Consider the following 21078-nt stretch of genomic DNA (forward strand, 5'->3'; position numbering starts at 1 on the left):
ATTGACCAATTGAGTGAACTTATATAAGTCACTTAATTTCTCTAAGCTTCAATTTCCTCCTCTGAAAAATGGGTATAGGAGTTGCTACCCAAGACAGTTTCTGGGCAGGGTAAATGAGATGACAGCGGTCCAGTGCCCAGTGCTCTGCTGGATACACAGGAGGTCCTCATTTTCCAGTGGTTTCTTCCCTACTGCCCACCCTACTGGTCCATCTCCTGCTACAAAAGGGCTGGGTCTCAGAGCACTGGGGCCAGAATTTCATGCTTTGTCCCTACGAGCCCTGGGCCTCCTGAGGAGAAGCCCTGGGAAGAAAGTGAAGATTGACAGTCTGAGTAGCTGGGTGAGTTTAACCCTGGGAGTACACAACTTTGCCAGGATTCTCTGCTCACCTGGAGGCCCAGTTTCCATGTCCATAAATTGGAGGTAGTAATACTTTTAAGGTTGTTGTGAGGATGGAATGAGATATTGCGTGGAGCACAGTGCCTGGAACACAGCTGGGAATATTATCTTCCTAATATTATCATCATTGAATATTTCCCAGTTTCTGCACTTTCTTACTGTGGGCAGGTCAGAGATTGTTTGGTTTCCAAGGTTACGGCATCTCAGCCAAAGGCCAATGGCGGGAGGAGCGTGGTCTGGCCTGGCCACCTCCAGCTGCACCCAGGCCAAGAAGCTGGCATTTTGCTTTGATCACGCTTGCAGTCTCGGCTGACGTGGTATCTATCCCATGAGTCACCTCACGGCGTCAGAACCTGTTAAGCTCACCCCAGGCTACCAGACATACTGAGAACTTTCTCTGGAGCTCAGGCTTGTCTCATTCTACCAGGAATTCTCCCAGGGATTTGTTGCTGCCCATCTTGCCAAGGGCTCCCTCTAGTTTCAGCAGCGTTCTGGATGGGCATCTCCTGGTCAGAGACTGGAGCCTCTGGCCTCTTTGCTCCAGTGTTTGTTTACCTTCAGCTGCCAGTAAGAGAGTAAGCCTGATGGGTTGGAAGACATGAACTGTGAATCCTGTTTCTGTCACTTAGCAGCCATGCAAACAAAACCAAGTGGACTTCGCTGCCTTCAGTTGCCCCCAGGGTGTGGGGTGGGGGTGGCTCAGGGGCACAAATAATGACCCTCTTTTATTATGTCTGTGAAGTGAAGTGAGACTGCGGACAATCCAGTGAGGTCGTATTTGGGAAAGTCCCAGGTGACCTTAAATGGTGGCTAAGACTCTGAGCTCCCAATGCAGGTGGCCTGGGTTCAATCCCTGGTCAGGGAACTAGATCCCACATTCTGCAACTAAGTCCTAGTGCAGCCAAATAAATAAAAAAAATAATAAACAAAAAATATCCCACTCAATTATATGTAACTTTGGGCACTAGTTACATATCTCTCCCTCTCTGCTCTCAATTTCCTTACCTATAAAAGGAAGGGTTTGGGGTGATTGGCATTCCCCAGAGTGGTGATTCATGAAAGAAAGGATTCTGTGTTGAAATCAGTTTGGTAAGGACTGTAGCTGATCTTCCTCATAGCCTGTCACAACATGTGCTTATGTATCAGAGGCATGGAGAATTCTGCAAGGAACAAGGCTATTTAGCTTTTAAAACATATTTATTTATTTTAATTTTATTATTTATTTGCCCACACTGGATCTTAGTTGTGGCATGTGGGGTCTAATTCCCGGACCAGGGATCAAACCTGACTCCCCTGCCTTGGGAGCACAGTCTTAGCCACTGGGCCACCAGGGAAGTCTGCTATTTAGATTTGATGAACCAGATTTTACTAATTTGACCACAGAACCTCATGATTATGATTGTGACTAGTGCTATAACTTTCATTATATTATGATTATTTGTTTAATTGCCCTGGTGTTCCTACCACAAGACACCCCTTGAGAAATGGCCAGGTGACAGATGAATGACGACCCTTACAACTCTGACGGACATTGATCCACACACTCTGAGGGGCAGGCCCAAAGCTGGACAGGGTCTTGGGGCTCATGCTCTGCCTCCATGTCCCCCAGGTGCCTTCCTGATCCCGTACACCCTGTTCCTCATCATCGCTGGGATGCCCCTCTTCTACATGGAGCTGGCTCTGGGCCAGTACAACCGGGAAGGGGCAGCCACAGTGTGGAAGATCTGCCCATTCTTCAAAGGTAAAGAAGGAGTCAGAGGTTGTTCTAAAAGACTTCCGTGTGTCCCTGGAGAATCTACCCCAAAGGTGGGATCCTTGGTAGACCAGCTCTCTTGTGGAATTTATAAGTATTGGTGAGGTCAAGCGCATCCACCATTCAAAGTTACATGGAGCACTTTGGAGATGTCAGGAATAGCTGTAGCCTAGAAAGTCTGGAAATCTGGGTTCCAGTCCAGGCTGTGCAGCTGAGTGACCAGAGGGAGTCTGTTTTCCTGTCTGGGAAATACTCATGGAAGTGTCAGAGGTACCCAGAATGCTACTCTCTCCCTCTTGCTCCCATGGCAGATATAATAAATCAATCATGCACCTTTCCACCCTGGGCCAGGGGCTTCATTCCACTGGGAGAGAATGTCATCGTGTCTCAGTGTTGTCCTACCCAAGGGGCAAGGGAGCTGGGATACTTGTACTCCAACACCTGGCCTGGCTGCTCCCTGGGAGCAGTAAAATCCTGGCCTTTCTGTCCTGCCTGATGAGTGGACAGAAGGGGCTCCAGTGGCAAGAGAGAGCCCTCAGGCAAAGGGATGGTGGGTGCCTGGGGAATTTTTTAAAACCATTTGTTTTATCCTGGAGTATAGCCAGTTAATAATGTAGTGATAGTTTCAGGTGGACAGTGAAGGGGCTCAGCCATACATATACACGTATCCATTCTCCTCCAAACTCCCCTGTCATCCAGGCTACCAATAACATTGAGCAGAGTTCCATGGTACAGTAGGACCTTGTTGGTTATCCATTTTAAATATAGCAGTGTGTACATGTCGATCCCAAACTCCCTAACTATCTCCCACCCCCCTCCCCCCACTGCATTCTTCTGCCTGGGGGATTTAGGCTCTGACGGTCTGCTACAGAAAAAACACAGGCATAGGGGTGGGTAGTGCAATGGTTGGAGCCAGCTTCCCCGGAGACGTGGCTCTGGGAGGGAGAGTGGGCCTAGGGAAGCCCCTGCCTGACCCGCTGTGCCCCCCACCCAGGAGTTGGCTACGCTGTGATCCTCATCGCCCTCTACGTTGGCTTCTACTACAATGTCATTATCGCCTGGTCCCTCTACTACCTCTTCTCTTCCTTCACCCCAAACCTGCCCTGGACCGACTGCGGCCACGCCTGGAACAGCCCCAACTGCACAGACCCCAAGCTCCTCAACAGCTCCGTGCTGGGCAACCACACCAAGTACTCCAAGTACAAGTTCACACCTGCAGCAGAGTTTTATGAGTAAGTCCTTGACCCCTCGTCCTGTTCACATGGGGACCTGTACTGTTCACATCAGGACCTGTACTGGGTAGAACCTGAGTCAAACACTAAAGGAAACCACTGGAGAGGAAGGGGCCACGTCAGTCCTTGTAATGTGTGCTCAGCAGCCACCACAGGCCTGACATTGGCTAGATACACAGGATACTTAGTTGCGGCATGCAAACTCTTAGTTGTGGCATGTGGGAACTAGTTCCATGACCAGGAATCGAACCTGGGCCCTTTGCACCAGGAGCTCAGAGTCTTAGCCACTGGACCACCAGGGAAGTCCCACAAATGAGAATTATTGTTATAGTGTTGGTCCACAGTGATTTCTAGTCTCATCATTCCCTCTAGATTAATTGAAGGGAAAAGTTGTCCCTTTCCCCTTATTTATCCATTCATTCATTTACTCATTTCTGTCTGTATGAGCTCATTGGAGTTTATTTTATTCTGTGGTTTAACCCATAACCATCATTATTTATTTTGTTGCTTCCTTGAACCCTTTCAACCTCTACTCCATCCTTTGAAGTCCTTGAGGTTGATGACAGTCAACTTGTCAGCCATCTAATTTTGAAAGTTTGCGTGGTGGTCCCTTCAGAATGTAGCATGTATTGTCTTTATCCCTCAGGGGATGGGGGTGAGCCCCATTTCAGCAATCCCTGCACAAGTGTTAGCAGATAAGCAGAAAGTCGCTGGCACAAGGTGTGGGGCAGGACAGGTAGATACCACTCGAACCTCTCTCTCAAGGGACGCATGGTCTGGAGTAGTGGTTAGAAAACTTTCCAGTAAAAGATTACATTCTGGGCCTTGCAGGCCACACACCTGTCTTGCATATTCTTTATTTAATTTTACCCTTTAAAAAGATAGAAACCATCTGTAGCTCACAGGCGTCACTCAATGGGTCACAGCCAAGTTTCAGGGGTGTGTCTTGTTGACTCCTGGTCTGGAGCAGTGCTGCCCAGGAGAATGGAAATGTCCCACGATGATAGAAATGTCCTGTGTTTGCATGGCCCAGTGCAGTAGCCACATGCCACATGTGGTCAGTGAATAGTTGAGATGTGGCTAGTGTGACGGAGAAGTTGAATTTTTAATTTTATTTAATTTTCATTCATTTACATTTTAAAAAATTTGTTTATTTGTCTGTATCAAGTCTTAGTTGCGTCATGCAGGACCTTTTGTCGCGGCGGGTGGATTCTCTAGTTGTGGCATGTGGGTTTAGTTGATCCATGGCAATCAGTGCCTGAGTACCTGACCAGGGATTGAACCCAAGTCCCCTTCATTGCACAGCGATTCTTAACCAGGGAAGTTCCGTCATTTACATTTAAACGGCCAGTTGCTTCCATATTGGACAGTGCAGGTCTAGAGGATGAAAAAAGACAAGTTCACAAATTCAGGGCCAGTCTCCCCTGGTACTGTTTATTTGCCAAGCCACAGACCAGAGAGTGGGGTTATCCAGAGAATGGGGTTCCTTAAAACCATTCCCACCTTTGCCATCTCGGTGCAGTTGGACCAAGGAGATGTGATGTGGTTAAAGGTGGCCTCTGGGAAGTCTGCTGCCTCCTGGGGTCCAAGGGAGGGGAGTCGGGGTTCTCAGGACCCAGGAAGTACCCTCATGAGCCATGGCTGAGAATTTGCTAAGCATCCTGGACCTACATGTCCACCTGCCTCCATCTGTTTCCTGTGGACTTTCAGGACCAAGTGCACAATTATATAGATTTGGAAACTCAGTGGGGAGAGGGTCCACAGTTGCCATGGAACTTGAAATCCTTCTACAGCCCCCAAAGAATCTAAAGAACCACTATAACTTGAAGTGAGCATCTATTTAAGTTAATACCATCATCCCTGTCTTCCTCTCCATCACATCAACAGCTAATCACTTACCATGTGCATCAGGCTTTCTGCTAACTTCTCTGTATGTATTATATCAATGTAAACCTCACAGCAACCCAGTGAGGTTTCTGTAACTCTTCCGTACATGACTCGGCTGCAAACATTAGCTTCATTTTGCAGATGCAACAGTAAATCACTGGCCCATGGTCACACGGCTAGTCCTGTGCAGAGCCGAGATTTGGACCCTGGCAGATGGCACCTGCTGGACTCTTGAGAGTGAGCTCCTCCTTACCGTTTGTTCCATGATCCTCGCTCTCTTCACCCTAGCCCCTGCCTTTCCAGGCAATGAAACTCTAGAGCCTGCAGGCGTCACCTCTGTGTTATATTGGATTCCAGACATTTTGAATGGCTATTATGATATCAAATTATTATTGTCATCAAAACTAACATTTATCCAGCTTCGATTATGTCCCAGCCATGCATTTAGAAGTGCCATTTAGAATGAGTTTGAACCTAGGAAGTCTGGCTTCAAAGTCCAAGCTCTTAGCCCAGTGATGCTAAACACTGTCTGCTCATTGGAACCACCTCGTCCTTAAAACACACTGATGCCTGGATCCTATGCCTCGAGATTCATTTTACTGGTCCAGGTGCAACTGTGGTGTGGGGATTTTATTAACAGTTCCGCCAGCAATTCTAATATCCAGCCAGGGTTGACAGCTCCTGTCTGGGCCACTGCACTCTCCCATCTCAGACAGATTCTTACTGGGGTCAGTCTGACATGCTTACAGTATCATGTCATGGAAAATCTAGGGCCTCCTTTAGTCTTCTCCTGAGGGGGTGTGGCCTCAGACAATCCCAGAACCAGTGGAGAGCTTGCTGGCAGAGGTTTTAGGTCTTCCCAGTTTATGAGTGCAGTTTGGAATGGTAGAGGATAGTGGAGCTGAGGGTGCTGCTGATACATGTAATTGGTTCTAGGCTTTCTCCTTTATCATCTCATGATAGAGGAAAATCCACGATTTTTCTGTTTTTGGTAACCGTCGTCCTTATAAATTAAAATGGAAAATGATAGTCTCATCTCTAGCCTGGTTATTATTTGATTCCTCCTCTGACATCTTCATGGCCAGCGGATCTGCTGCTGGAGGAAAGAGAGGTGAGTTGAGTTTTGAGACTCCGGTTGCTTTAATTACAGCCTTAAACTTCCTCTGAGCTTGGCCGTAAGAAGGTAGAAAAAGAAATTCTCTTGCGTTGGGCTGATTCTCTTGGGGAATGTGGTTGAGGGCAGAGTCCAAGGCTTTTTTTCAGCAGCTTTTTGCTCTATAGAGCTCTTTCCCATCCTCTCCTCCCCCTTCCCTCCCCTCCTCCATCCTTTTAAGTGCCCCCACCTCCACCCCAAGTCTGGTATCTACTGTGATCCAGGCATCAGCATCCCCCCCTGTCCACGTCCCACTTAGTCTTCACAGTTCACGGAGGTGGAAATTACTCCTGTTTTACAGATAAGAATGTGGTGGTTCAGGTTTTAGGGAAGTGGCGGAAGGGATCTGAATCCAGGCTGTCTGGGTGGAGGCTCTCCCTCCATCCATGAGCCTCTCCTCTGTCTTCTCTGTCCTTCAGAGTCTCCAGGGGGGTGTATTCGGGACAGGAGTGCAGAGGTGTCTGTGGGTAGATCGGAGCCCTTCTCATGCAGCTCTTTCTCACCTTCAGGCTGCTTTTGTGTGCTTCTCAGTATCTGAGTCATGAGCTGCCTCTGGGATTTGTTTTTAATGGCCCTTTTATCTAAATGCTTCTGCTTTAAAAGTTACTCACTTTCAGCTTGGGAACCCAGCAAGTAGGACTCCCAGTGCCAACCCTGAGGAGGCTAGCTGGTTTTTTTTTTTTTTCCTGCTTTCCTTGGAGCCTGCTGGCCAATTCTCCTACCATCTTGTGCTTGTTTAAGCTGATGAACTGAACATATCATTTAAGGGAACAAAACTGCAACACTCCCCAGGCTCCAGGCCTGAAGCCAAACAGCCCGAGGCAAAAAGAAACCCTGATGCTCTGTAACTCTAGCTGTAAAAGGGCACCCTTGGTGAACATGCACCAGGAATAGAAAACTTCTACTCCCTGCCTTTTCCTGGTGGGGAAGAGACCTCTCCCTCCACCCCAGCACTAACCCTCTGCGCTTAAATGTCAAGTGAGATCTGAGCCCATTTGGCCCACAGACTTCGGAAAATCTGGATCATATACTTAACGATGATTCATTTTCATTAAACTGCTGGAAAACTGCAACAAACCCAACTTACTTGTCCTAACCCCCAAGGCTTGGGGCCGCTAGTGGGGAGGAGGCTGGATTCACTTTTCTTGGAAATCAGCTCTGGAGTCTAGCTTTTTTCACTGATGAAATACCTAGACAGCCACTGCAAACCTTAAAGTGGACCCCGCACACGTGTGAGTCACCGGGCTGGTTAGGGGCCATGTCAGCCATCTGATGGGATGCTGGAGTCATTTTAGCATGTTTCAGGCAAGCACAGTTGGTTCAGAGCCTTTTTTTTTCCCCCAGTCAAATTGGCCAAATGCTTACTCATACCATTTAACACTTGATTGTATGTAAAGCAATGGAAAGAAGCAGGATTAAGAGTCAGATGGGTTCAGTACCTGATTCTAGTTCTCTGTCTTTTTAGACATGCCTAGTCTCTCTTCTTCACTTCCCTTCACTTCCCTCCCCTCCTCCAACCCATTTTCCTCCACTTCCTCCTCCTCTTCTTCTTCCTCCTTTTCTTCTTCGTCTTCCTCTTCCTCCCTCCCTCCCTTCCTCCCTGTCTCTGTCTCACTTTCTCCCCTGCCTTTCTCTCTCCCTCTCTGTCTCCTCCCCCGTTTCTCTCTTCCTCTCCTTCCTTCTCAGGACAGGAGAGTGGGCCTCAGCTAGGGAATCATTTTAGAGCTGAGACTAGCAGGGAGAGAAGTTTGCCAGGCAGACACATTGGGCCAGGAAGTGTGTTCTAGACAGAAAGGAACAGATAGTTCCAAGGCCCAGAGCGATGAGAGCTTCATATAACTGGGGAATGACAAGCGGCTGGCGGTCACAGGGAGCCAAAAGCATGATGTGGCAAGGCAGGGGGATGCACTTGGCACAGGACAATTCTGAAAGGCCTCAGATTCTGAAAGGCTTTTTTTTTTTTTTTTAATCCTCTTGACCAGGATTTTACAACCTTGATGCTTTTGACATCTGGGGCTGGATAATTCCATGTTGCAGAGGGATGGCTCTCCTGTGCATTTTGGATGTCTAGCCTATCCCTGGCCTCTGCCCACTAGATACCAGTAACACTCACCCTGCCCTCCAGCTATGACAACCAAATATGTCCCCAGATGTTGCCAAGTGTCTGAAGAAGGCAGGGGCAAATTTGCACCCCGTGAGAACCATTGTTTTAGATGATAAAGAGCATCTGAGGATTGGGGGGCAGGAGAGTGACAAGGTTAGAACACAGTTTGAGATGGATCAGATGGTTCTACAGCAGCATAGCCTGTGGATTTAAGGGGGCTGACTGGAGAGACTGGGATGATGGGGAATGGGGAGGTTTTTACAGCAGTCCTGGAGGAAGGGAATATGGGTCTGGCTTGACATTGGGCCATGAGGATGGAGTGTTGGTAGCAGATCAAGAGATAAGATTAGGAGGGACCAGACATGGAGACTCATTGCTGGGGAAGCTGATGCAGGATGAGTAGCTTACAGCCATGACATCCTGCCCCAGGGTGGTCAGGATGAAGGCTGTTCTGGGGATGGGAACACAGGTCTTGGTGACCTTTGATCAGCCACACAGCTCTGCTCCTTCACTCACTGCAGACTTCTCTGTATGCCTGTCAACACCCCACCTTCCCCATCTCACTCCTACCACACCCAGGCACTCCAGCTCAACTCACCTGCTCTCCCATGGGCCTGCAGAAAAGGTACTAGATATCCCCTCTGTGGAGCCCGCCCTGCTGACTCCCTTGGCTGAATTTTCTGGGCCCCCCTCAGCTTCTTTGCTGATGCCTGCTGTTCCCTTGAAAGCTGGGACTCAATCAGATTGGTAGTTCCATTGATCATTGGTGTTGAGCATTCCCCGAGTTCTAGCACTGTCTCATATGCAGTGTAAACCTCGTGAGAGCCCTTTTACTGTAGAGGGGGAAAAAAAAGCTCAAGATGGGGAGTGTTTGCACCAGCTATTGTCACCCAGGAGTTCTATGTGGCTGGAGCCATCACCTCCTTGTCCCCGGCCTTGTCACCAGCCCCCAGCAGCCCTCTTTCGGTTTTGACTTCTTTCTCGTGAAATTATGTGTGTGAGATTCATCCATACAGAGTTAGTTGCTGTATAATGTTATACTTTATGAATATGTCATAATTTATCTAGTCTACCGTTGATAGAAATTTGAGAATTTTGCAGTTTGGAGTTGTTGTGGATAATGCCGCTGTGAACATTCTACACCATGTCTTTTGATGGACATGTGTATATGTTTCTATTGGACAGATACCCAGGAGTAGAATTGCTAAGGCAGAGGATATACATAGGTTTAGTTTGAGTAAAATAGGAGAAATGTTTACTTCTTAGTCTCCAGGCCAGGGATTCTTAAGCTCAGCAACATGGGAATTTTGGAGGCTGTTTCGTGCCGTATAGGATGTTTATGTTGTCCTGTGTATTGTAGGCTGTTCCACTCTTCTGTCCTCCAGATCAGCGGTCCCCAACCTCTGAGATCTATGCCTGATGACCTGAGGTAGAGCTGACATAATAATAATAGAAATAAAGTGTGAAATAAATATTGTGCACTTGAACTCATGGAAAAACTGTCTTCCATGAAACTGGTCCCTGGTGCCAAAAAGGCTGGGGACTGCTGCTCTAGATGCCTTCTGCCCAAGTTGTGACAATCAAAGATATCTGCAGACATTGCCAGATGTTCCAGTATCCACTACTTTAGCCTGTGAGGACAGAGACCTTTCCTGTGTTTATTCACCACCATCTCTCCAGGACCTGGCAAGCAGAGATATTTATTATGTTGAAAACTTCTATAACTGTTTGAAAAACAGCCTTGGGTGGGGGTGTCTTCCAAGAAGACTTGCTGGCTAGAGCAGGGCAGTGCGAGGCACAGGCTGTGACTGCACAGAGCAGGTCCCGGTGATGCGGGGCAGGGACGGGGGCAGCCTGGGCCCGTCTCCATCGATGTGCACTTTCAGGGGCTGGCCTGTGGTCAAGGCCGAGGTCGTCCTCCCTGATGATACCATCTTCCCCGGCAGGCGTGGCGTCCTGCATCTGCATGAGAGCAGTGGGATTCATGACATTGGCCTGCCCCAGTGGCAGCTTTTGCTCTGTCTGATCATCGTGGTCATCGTCCTGTTTTTTAGCCTCTGGAAAGGAGTGAAGACATCAGGAAAGGTAATGTCTTTGTTTCTCTTTTAGTTGGGAGGTTGGCCTCAAAAAAAAACAACAAAAAAAAGAAAGGTGTGTTTTCCTACCTGTAATTCAGGTAGTTGGTAAAAGGAAAAGGTGATGCTAAAAGAACAAAGTCTGGGTTTTCATCCCAGCTCTGCCACCAGCTTGCTGGAGACCTCGGACAAATCCCTTCCCTTTCCTAAGCTCCGGGCTCTCCAACAGTAGGGTGAGGGGATGTGAGTGGATCAGGGTTCCTCACGCTTTCCCACCAAATCTTCCCTAATAGCAGAGACCAGGGAATGAGGACACCCAAAGCCCAAAGCAATCTATTGACATGTATTTGATAAATCTTAAAATCTGGGGGACTAAAATTGCATGCCAGTGTTGCAGCCTTCTCTAGAATATAACCATTTCCTTCACCGTAAAATTGATCATTCTCACCCCTGAATTTTTGAGTAAAAGAGAATGCTCTAGAAGATATCTGGATGAATCCTGGAACATCTTCTGACACAGTGCTGGTGTTCAAAAGAGTTTAGGTTTCCTCGGGAGAGGAGTATAGAGTTAGATGACCTAGGACAGCTTGCCAGAGTTGGTGTTCTGACTTAGGTGACACTGCTCCCCATAGCCAGCCCCTCAGGGTGGAGTATAATCAGGTCATCGCCCACATCGATTCTGAGCCTGAGAAACATCATGAGAACAACAACTCCATTTGGACCCTGTGGGTCTATATAGAGCTTGACTGTATTAAAGAGGCTGTAGCTGGGAAATATTCTGTCCAGTGTTTCGGTTAGCTATTGCTGTGTAATAAAAGAGCTCAAGATTTCATGATGGAAAAACAACAATCATTTTATTGTCTCTCGTGATTCTTTGAGTTGACTGGGCTCAGCAAGATGGTTCTTTTTCTCCATATGATCTTGCTTGGGCTACATGTCTGGGGGCATGACTGGGCTGGAACCTTTAAGATGGCACATACTCATTGAGGGCAGTTGGTACTGGTTAGGAGCTCAACTGGAGCTGTCAACCAAAGCACCATGGGTTGTTTCCATATAGTTTTGCTGTGTGGCTTGGGCTTCTCACAGTGGAGTGGCTGAGTTCCAAGAGCATGTTCCAAGGAAACAAACTCTAATGTGCAAGCAGCTCTTCCAGTCTCTCTTTACATCATGCTGGCTATTGTCCCAGGGGCCAAAATAAGTCTTGTGGTAAAGCCCAGAGTCAACATGGAACACACGGAGTGTGTGTTCGTTGGGAGTTACAAGGCAACAGCCTATCTGAATCAGGCAGCCTGAATTTATGAGAAGCTTCATTAGGCAACTGATTTTGGAAAGTGGGATGCATCAGGCACCTCTGTGGTTCTCCCAGAGTCTTGGTTAAGTGATAGATAGCAAAGATGGCACAAAGCACCAGCAGAGAATGAGAATGGAATCTGTCAAGAAGAGCTTGAAGTGGAACTTCCTCTTAGAATGTTGGAGACATGGTATCTGCTCCAAGGAAGAACCCAAATGAAATGCAGACCAGGGCTTGGAGGAATTCTAAGAGCAGAGCCAGGATTGGACCACAGCCATCCCAATACCTGGCACATAGTAGGTCTTCAGTAAATATTTACTGAAGAACTAGTGAGGGAAGAAGGGAAGGTAGGAAGGAGGGTAGGTGGGTAAATGAGTTTGGGGAACCTCGCTAAGTGTTCTTTTGAATCCACTTCAACTTTTTAAGCATTTATGGATACCTCCTATGTGCCAGGCTTGGTGCTGTATTAGTGATGCAAGAGTAAATACGACAGATTCAGTTGATTGTAGTATTATGTGTGTTACAGGCAGGTGTAGGTCAATCATGCTCGTTCTTGCATCCCCATCCAGAGACACATGTGTGTCCCCATTTCAAAAAACACTAATGACCACAAACTATACATACTATTACAGATCTTGCTTTCTTAAAAACTTAACTTTCTTTACCTTGAAGATAATTTTTCAACAGGTAGTCAGGTTGCACTTTGAGATACAAACTTTGGGTTTTTCAACTGTCATTAAATCGATTTAGGGGGTCACCACAGTTTTTCAAAATGAAATTGTCTAGATAATAGCACATAGATAATATGTGTCTAGATAATAGTACATTGCCTGTAGTAAAGTAAGAACTGTCTTGTGGAATTTGTGATTCAGTTATAGCAATCCATGTGTCTTAATATATAAGGTTTTTCTTACCATGGTTCTCATGGTCCAAAAAGCTACGTAAGTGGCAGAAGGAAGTTTATCAAACTGAGAGGGTCTGCAAAGACCGTGCAGAAGGTGGCATTTGGGACAGAGCTCAAAGGACAGGGGCAGGTGGAGATGGAGCAGAAGGAAGGCATTGTCAGTGGAAGGAACCGCAAGCGAAGCCACAGAAGCCCCAGGCCAGCCTCATCCAGCCTCTTCGTGCCTCTCCTGGGGGTCCGGAGCAGGGCTCTTCTGGCCTCTGCCGACAGCAGAGCTGCAGAAGGTGTATGCGTGCCTCTCCTGGGGGTCCGGAGCAGGGCTCTTCTGGCCTCTGCCGGCAACAGAGCTGCAGAAGGTGTATGAGTTTTGCTGCTGCTGCCAGCCTGTGTGAGGGGCCACCACGCACTTCTAATATTGCACCCCCAAATTAAGTTTCCTACTACCTTCGCTGAAGGGGTACAGCCCGCCCCACCTGGTTTAGCACTTGACTGGAGCAGGCAGGAGTTGTCTCTGAGGGGACCGACGCTAAAGAGAAAAGGAGTGGAGCTGAGCATGTTCCACTCCTTTGTACAAAGGTACCTTCAGAGGAGGACTCATCCCCTCCCCTGAGGAGTGTAGTGAGGGGCCTAGCAGGGACGGGGTGTTGCCCTAGGAAGCCCCGCCCCAGATGAAGATATGTCACCCAAAGTCCCTGCCCACATTTTGCTTAAGTCCTCCGGTGTTCTCGCGGCTGAGTGGGCAGGGGGCCCTGCAGTCCATGGGGAGGGGCTTTCCAGAATAAGGAGCTTCACACAGGACACTGCTGTGCTCTTTGTTTTTATACTTTGGCTCATGAAAAGACCACAAGTGTTGCTTATTTCTTCCCAGACTACATCTAGAACAGGACAGGGCCCTTCTCTTAGCAGGCTGTCCCAGCCACAGAACTGGCCTGGGATGAATTGCAAATGTTCACACTTTCTGTCTTGGCTGGTGAAGGCTCTGTTTGGGAAGGTGCATGACTTCACAGCTGGCGCCTGGGATGGCAAGGGACAGGTACAGTCTGATTCAGGGAACAGGGTTACCGCAGACCACACAGTGATCCTGGCCCACTGACCACTGCAGGGTGGAGGGTGGAGGTATGAGTCAGGAGTCAGTTAGCTCCCAGGCCGTCAGGCAAGGGTGTCAAACACAGTGCTGTTTGCTGCCCTGGAGTCCTGTCTGCCTCCTCCAACTCGTAGTCCTTGGCTGAATGAGCCTTAGCAACTATAAGCCTGTACTGAACATCTAAATGCTGACCTAAAAGGTTCTCCAAGACCGTCTACTCCAGGTGCTTGTACAAATGGGGATGCTGAGGCCAAAAGACAGACAGGGTTTCAAAGGAGTCTTGACAGGGGCTCAAACATAAAGTAGCATGAAGGATTAAGAACACGGCTTTGTGGTCAGATGACCTGTGTTGGAGTCCAGACACCATCATTCCCTACTGGGTGACCTCAGGATGAATGATACCCCCTAAGCTTGTGTCCTCACCTGCAAAGTGAGGCCCATTAATGGTCCTGCCAGCCTCCAGGGCAGTTGGGAGGATAGGGTGAGAGGTCCTTGGTTCTGGGCTAGCAGATGGAAATCGCTTCATAAATGTTCCTCATCTGTCTTTGTCCCCTGCAACCTGGGAGAGCTTTAAAACAAATATATATATATATATATATATATATATATATATATATATATATTTGGCTTTGCCAAGTCTTACAGCATGCAGGATTCTTAGTTGCAGCATGTGAGGTCTAGTTTCCCAACCAGGGATCGAACCCAGGCCCCCAGCATTGGGAGCATGGAGTCTTAGCTGCTAGACCACCAGGAAAGTGCCAGGAGCCATGGGTCCTGAAGTGCAGGACCCATCCCAGACCAATCCAATCAGAAACTCCAAAAGTGGAATCTGAACTTTGACATTTTCAATGTATACTTTCCCCCAGAGTATTCTCATGTATAGTCAGGGGTGAGAAGGAACAAAGAGGAAGCCACACAGCCTTCTCCTTCCCCCACTTCTCTGTTTCTTCAGCTTGGGCAGAACGGGCAAGTGTCTCTTCTTAGTCTGGGGACAGCCTCTTCCTTTACAGGTTTCTGGACAGGGCAGTTTGTATTTGCCCAAAAGAAAGAACTGCTACAGATGGGAGTTTCTGCCCAACCACATCCCTCCTTGGGCAGTGAGCTTAGGAGGATATGTTTGAATGAAGGTAAACAAGACAGAGAGAGGAGGGACAATGGAGGGCATAAAGGTGAGGGTGCCTAGTTCTTTCTGGGCAGCTTGTAGAAGAGGAGGTCTTGGGCACTGCGAGAACCTGGTCTTCATTCTCACTGCCCTTAGCTTCCTGGTGGCAGCACCTCCGGTAGGCTGGTTTTCTCGCTAGGTGCAGCCTTGGGCTGTCCACTCTGTCCTGGAGTGCCCCAGGTCTGACCTAGTGATGGAGCCTTTAGCACATGCGCTGTGGGAAGGAGGTCGGGGAGGGTGTGACTGGCTCCCTCACCCCCACCCTGCACCACACGGGCAGCAGAGCCAGACTCTCACGGCCAGCTTGTCCACTGCCAGGTCGTGTGGATCACCGCCACGCTGCCTTACCTCGTGCTGTTCGTGCTCCTGGTCCATGGCATCACGCTGCCCGGCGCCTCCAATGGCATCAACGCCTACCTGCACATCGACTTCTACCGCCTAAAAGAGGCCACGGTCAGTGCCCAGTGATCACCCACCCTTAGGCCAGGGTGAGGAGGGTTCTCAGTGCTCTTTGTGGCCTGGGGTGGATCCTCCCCACTCTGAGCGGCAGCATCTCCGTCTGCCCAAAGACTGGTTTCATCTGTACCCAACAGTATCCTTGAGCCTGTCCAGCTCTGATGACCTGGAATCTGTGGTTCTACTAAGTGGCCTTTGCAGACCCCCTCTTTTCAAAGACAGCACTATCCTGTCCTGGGTTCTTACCCCTGCCCAATGTCATGGCCCCCTAACCCACTCCAACACCCCAGACCTATTTCTACTCTGGTCTCCAACCCTGGCCTCTGGTACCGTCTGTGATGTCAGCATAAGGAGTAGACTCAGCCATGGGGAGACCCAGACCCTACTGACTGTCTCTCCTCACATCTCCTTTAGCTCACTGTCCTGCCCAGAGACTACCATGCAGGTGGGGTGAATTTGGAGTGGAGTCCAAAATAGCGGGTTGAGGCCAGGAGCAGAGACACCTTGGAGGTTCCTAGGGCCTTGAGCATCTTCAGATCACAGCTGAGATGATTTCCAACCTCTTCCCTCATGTGCTCCTCAGTGACAACACCTCAATACATTCCCCCTAGAATCCCCAAAGATATCCCCATACTCTTTTTGAACCCACAATATCCTGGCAGGGAGGACCAACAGAGGTTTAGGAGGGACACAGCTTACACTGTCCAGGCATACCTCAGTGTTAAAGCCCAATAACCAAGAGAAAAACCTGCTTCCTTAGTAACTGCCAGAAATATAACAGCGTAAGAAACAAATCAGTCTTGTAAATTGTAAAGCAAGTCAGAGTTCTATCTGTTCTGCACTGTTTACATATCTTAAATCTTTCCAACAGTAGAAATAGCCTGAGTACCATCTGAAGGAGCAGCTCTGTCTTCCTCCATCAGGTGGCTTCTCTTGTTACACCCTCTGCTTACAAAGTGGGAGATGACAGAAGTCTCATAGCTCTGATTGTGGCTTAGTCCTGGTGAGCTAGGTAAAGTTATCCCCATTGTACAGATGAGGAAACTGAGATATAGACAGTGAAATTGACCAGGGCTAGACCATGAGGCTGAGCAATTGGAGAAGCTCAGATCTCCAGGCTTCTAGCCATGTAATTCCATCATCCATCAGATGAGGGAAGTAAGCCCCACTGGCCACCAAGAAGTCTCCACTCTCTGTGGGTTGGTAGAAGCTACTAGGAATCATAACTCCTTCCTGAAGCTGTTGTGTCCAAAACACCTGAGATAGTCAACCCTTTGCCCTTGCCACATCCACTTTAAAGCCACATTTAGTTCATTAACTTTCAGTTTTTAACTTTCTTTGAAAATCAAAATATCTAATTGAACCAGTGAGTTCCTCCAGGGTGAGCTTACTCATGACCACCCAAGGCTGGATGATGCCAGAGAGACCCCAGCCTCTCTCCACAGTGAATTTGTATAGGCTGCTGGGGAGCAGGAGTTGTGTGACTGCCCATCTCTGGCTAGATCTCATTTTGTGAGTCTAAGAGCATCCCTGGGGCTTCTCTGCCCATCTGAAGCAGTGAGGTAGTCCAGTTCTCTGGGAGCCGAGGGTGATGCCCTTTATCTGCCCATTTCAGGTGTGGATTGATGCGGCGACTCAGATATTCTTTTCCTTGGGGGCCGGATTTGGAGTCTTGATTGCATTTGCTAGTTACAACAAATTTGACAATAACTGCTACAGGTAAGATCCTTCCGGGATTCCAGAAAGCTCTAAATCCTGGGTACCCTCACAGGGGTGGAAGAGAGGGTTCTGGTCTGGAACAAGTCAGATTTTCTTCTTAGGTTTCTTTCCCTGTGAGATGAGGCAGAGTAAAGATCATCCTGGATGTTCTATGAACTCTGACATGGCCTATGGGGGTCTTGGTGAACATATGTCCCTTCAGGACACTTCTTAAGCAGTGCAAGCTGAGGAGCTGGGATAGTTGAGGCCACTAACCCTGGGCAATCATGGGAGTGCATAGCTGTGACAGAGGGACACTGTCGCTTTCAGAGCAGCCAGCACTGCCCCTCTGTCCATCTGATGCCCCGGGGGCAGACAAGGGCGGAATATCCAGGCTGGTTGCTTGAGGGGTGAGGGCCCTGGCAGGGTCAGTGCTTAAGACCACAGGGAAGAATAAGAAGTCTGCTCAGGGTAGGAAAGTCAGAAGACAGTGCTCTAGATCAGCTGGCTCTGTAAGCATTTAATGCTGCCTCCTGCTGGCCCAGTGCTGTGAAGGCTTCAGACAGAACAAATGGGGCTGCTTCATCACTCTCTGTCAAAGGCTTAAGACAGAATCCCTGGTACAAGACAGAGTAGGATGAATACATGCAAGTGGGACAGGCTATGGGGAGGCTAAGGAAACGGGGAAATCAGCCCTGTGATAGAGGATCAATGAGAGCATAGAGGGTGCCTTTGAGGTGAGCCTTGGTAGAGAGTTAGGGTTGGAACAGGCAGACATGGAGTGGGTGGATCACAAACAGCATGAGCAGAGCCAGGAGAGGTGGTATGTTTGTGAACCGGCAAGTTGATTGGCTTGCTCAGAGAGTGCGTGTTAGAGAGTCCCATGAAAGAAGGCTGGGAAGAAGGTGAGGTCATCTTAGCAAAGCTCTTGAATGACAGGGTAAAAAATTGAGAGGCACTGGGGAGCCACGGAAAGTTTGTTGAAGAAGGAGACTGGTGATTCAGTCTCCCAACAAGAGTTTGATATCAGTTTCTGGTATCAAAGTGTTTTAACCAGCAGTTGACCTATTTCCTACATCCACAGGCTCTGACCCAGGGATGGTGGGGCACTGGGGTCTGGATGGCATTAGCAAATGGAAGAAGGGGATGGCATTGGAAGCTGTGGGTTCCATAGATGGTCCATGAGCAGGGTTGTGGAGAGTCAGACAACTTGAATTAACAGTGCTGCTTTCCCCCAGGGATGCCCTGCTGACCAGCACCATCAACTGTGTCACCAGCTTCATCTCCGGGTTCGCCATCTTCTCCATCCTTGGTTACATGGCCCATGAGCACAAGGTCAACATTGAGGATGTTGCCACTGAAGGTGCGTGGGTAGGCCTGCCCACTGAGAAGGAAGACGCTGAGAAACTCACCTTCTTCTCAGCTGTGCCATTCTCCTGTGGCTGCAGGACCAAGGGGAGTTGGACACGGGGCTTTCCCTGCTGCTGCTGGATGGACTTTCTTTGAGGCCGTCAGAAGAAATTCCAGGCAGAATCTTCTGAATCAGGCCAGGCTAGGGAGGTTTTTGGAGTACCCAGTCTGTACCAGCCCCTGGGCTAAGCACTTGACATATCTTGGTTTAGTTCTGGCAGTGCTGCCAGGCAAGTCTTAATAGACCCATTTTAAAGATTAGAAAGCTGAAATTCAATCTATTAAAGTTGTTCCAGGTCACCCAGCTAGTGAGTCATGGTGCCAGCAATTGAACCCTGACCAGCCCTACAGTAGAGCCTATGCTTCCCCACTGCTTCTCGTATTCTTTTTTTATTCCTTCGCGTATTTTTATAGCCACAGATAGGCTGAGACTTGGGGAGGGGCTGCTTCTGATGAACTCTGAAAACTCACAAAGTTTTGGGAGTAAGAGGATCCCTCACAAGGTGTAGGAGGTGGGGTTTGAGACCTGTAGCTGTCCAGGAGAGGTATGGCCCTCTGGCTTGGCTGTTTAAGGTCAACCTCCTTGGCATATGTGTACCTGCTTAGTCATTCAATCGTGTCTGACTCTTTGGGACCTCATGGTTCCTTTATCCATGGAATTTTCCATGCAAGAATACTGGAGTAGATTCCCATTACCTTCTCCAGAAGACCTTTCTAACCCAGGGATCAAAGCCTTGGCATTCTGGTGATATGAAACTGATATCAAACTCTTGGGAAATCAAGTCACCAGCCTCCTTCTTCAACAAAGTTTCCATGGCTCCCAAGCGCCTCTCAGCTTCTTACCTATGCATTTAAGAGCTTTGTTAAGATGACCCCACCTTCTTTCCAGCCTTATTTTGGACCTGGCTTCATCAGTCATATTTATTTATTTACTTTCTTGGCCTCACCACATGGCATATAGGTTCTTAGTTCCCCAACCAGGTATCGAACCCACAGCCCTTTCCTTGGAAGTGTAGCATCTTAACCACTGGACCCCCAGAGAAGTCCCTGTCCATCATCTTTAGAACCTTGGTTTGCTCTATCCACACATGACTGACCAAATATGATGGGGCTGGACTAGGGCTTATTGGGTCTCAAATGCTCCCCTGTCATCTGCAGCTCAGACCCACAGCCCCAGCCATTGATGAGGTCCTTGATGTTTCTTCCAGGAGCTGGCCTAGTCTTCATCCTGTACCCAGAAGCCATTTCTACCCTCTCGGGATCCACATTCTGGGCCATTGTGTTCTTCATCATGCTCCTGGCTCTGGGAATTGACAGCTCGGTGAGTGACCTTGTTCAGGATACCATCTGCCCACAGACACTACTAGACTCTGACCCTCCCTCCCCAAATAACCACACACTACTAAGTCTCAAGTTTTCCCTCATTCAAATCCCCAATTAGTAGTTGTTTCCAGAAGGCCCTATTTAAATGAAAACAAAGAAATCAGTACTCAGAAAGGCAATGATGATGGCATGTATGCTCACTTGTGTCCAGCTCTTTGCGACTCCATGGACTGCAGCCTACCAGGCTTCTCTGTCCACGGAATTTTCCAGGCAAGAATACTGGAGTGGGTTGCTGTGCCCTCCTCCAGGGGATCTTCCTGACCCAGGGATCAAACTGGCATCTCTTGCATCTACAGCCTTTGCAGGCGGGTTTTCTTTTTATCACTGAGCCACCTGCTAGGAACCAGGAGAAACCCCCTTGGCACTGTGGAAATTTATATTAGAAGGGACCTGGGATAAGCCAGCCCAGTACTCTCCTTTTACAGACGGGGGAACTGAATTCAGAGTTTAGTAACTCCTGTTCTCTCACCAACAATTCTTCCCTTGGTATTTCATCAGCATCCACTCAGGCTGAGTGAGTGGACAGGAGTCAAGACCCTGTTGATAAGGGGGAGATAGGAGTTAACTCTTGGCTCCCTCTCACATGGTTTCTGAGTTCTGAGCTTGGTTGACAACAGGGCAGAAGTAGGGTGAGAGGATAGGGAGAAAGCCGAACCTGCCAATTTCTCTAGAAATCTCTTGGGGTGCGTGAGTCCAGGGCTGCTGGGAGGTTCGAGGGAGCTGGGTACCTGAGACTGGACTCCCTGGACCCCAGGGACTGAAAAAATTTACACAGCCTTAAAGTTGATAATTATGGTGTATTTGGCAAATTTTCTAAGGACGTCAAGCCTGGGCAGCAGCCTATCAGATTGCTCTGAGGCTGCTCTGAAAAGGTAAGAGAGGAGCTAGCATTTATAGGAGTTTTGCAACAAAAACCAGGTGGTCAGTGTTAACTGAAGAAAACCAAACATCTCAAGTTAGCAAATTTAGTGCTTTTCTTTAAGGGAAAGATGCAAGAGTCTGGGCTCACTGAAATCATTTAATATGTATCTTAGCCACTGGAGAAGGCAATGGCACCCCACTCCAGTACTCTTGCCTGAAAAATCCC

The 21078-nt window shown here is 48.5% G+C and overlaps 1 protein-coding gene across 2 annotated transcripts in view; it reads left to right on the forward strand.

Annotated features, from left to right (window-relative positions):
• The window catches only part of SLC6A2 (solute carrier family 6 member 2), a 42324-nt gene that overhangs the window by 9651 nt on the left and 11595 nt on the right, over positions 1–21078 (forward strand). For both annotated transcript variants that reach the window (XM_018062000.1, XM_005691988.3), the window contains 7 exons: positions 2009–2140; positions 3147–3384; positions 10475–10613; positions 15363–15497; positions 17116–17219; positions 18437–18561; positions 19817–19929. In XM_018062000.1, the coding sequence (XP_017917489.1) occupies positions 2009–2140; positions 3147–3384; positions 10475–10613; positions 15363–15497; positions 17116–17219; positions 18437–18561; positions 19817–19929 (986 nt within the window). The remainder of the gene's footprint in view (positions 1–2008; positions 2141–3146; positions 3385–10474; positions 10614–15362; positions 15498–17115; positions 17220–18436; positions 18562–19816; positions 19930–21078) is intronic.

This window comes from Capra hircus, chromosome 18, assembly GCF_001704415.2.
Source record: "Capra hircus breed San Clemente chromosome 18, ASM170441v1, whole genome shotgun sequence".
NCBI classification, from domain to species: Eukaryota; Metazoa; Chordata; class Mammalia; order Artiodactyla; family Bovidae; genus Capra; species Capra hircus.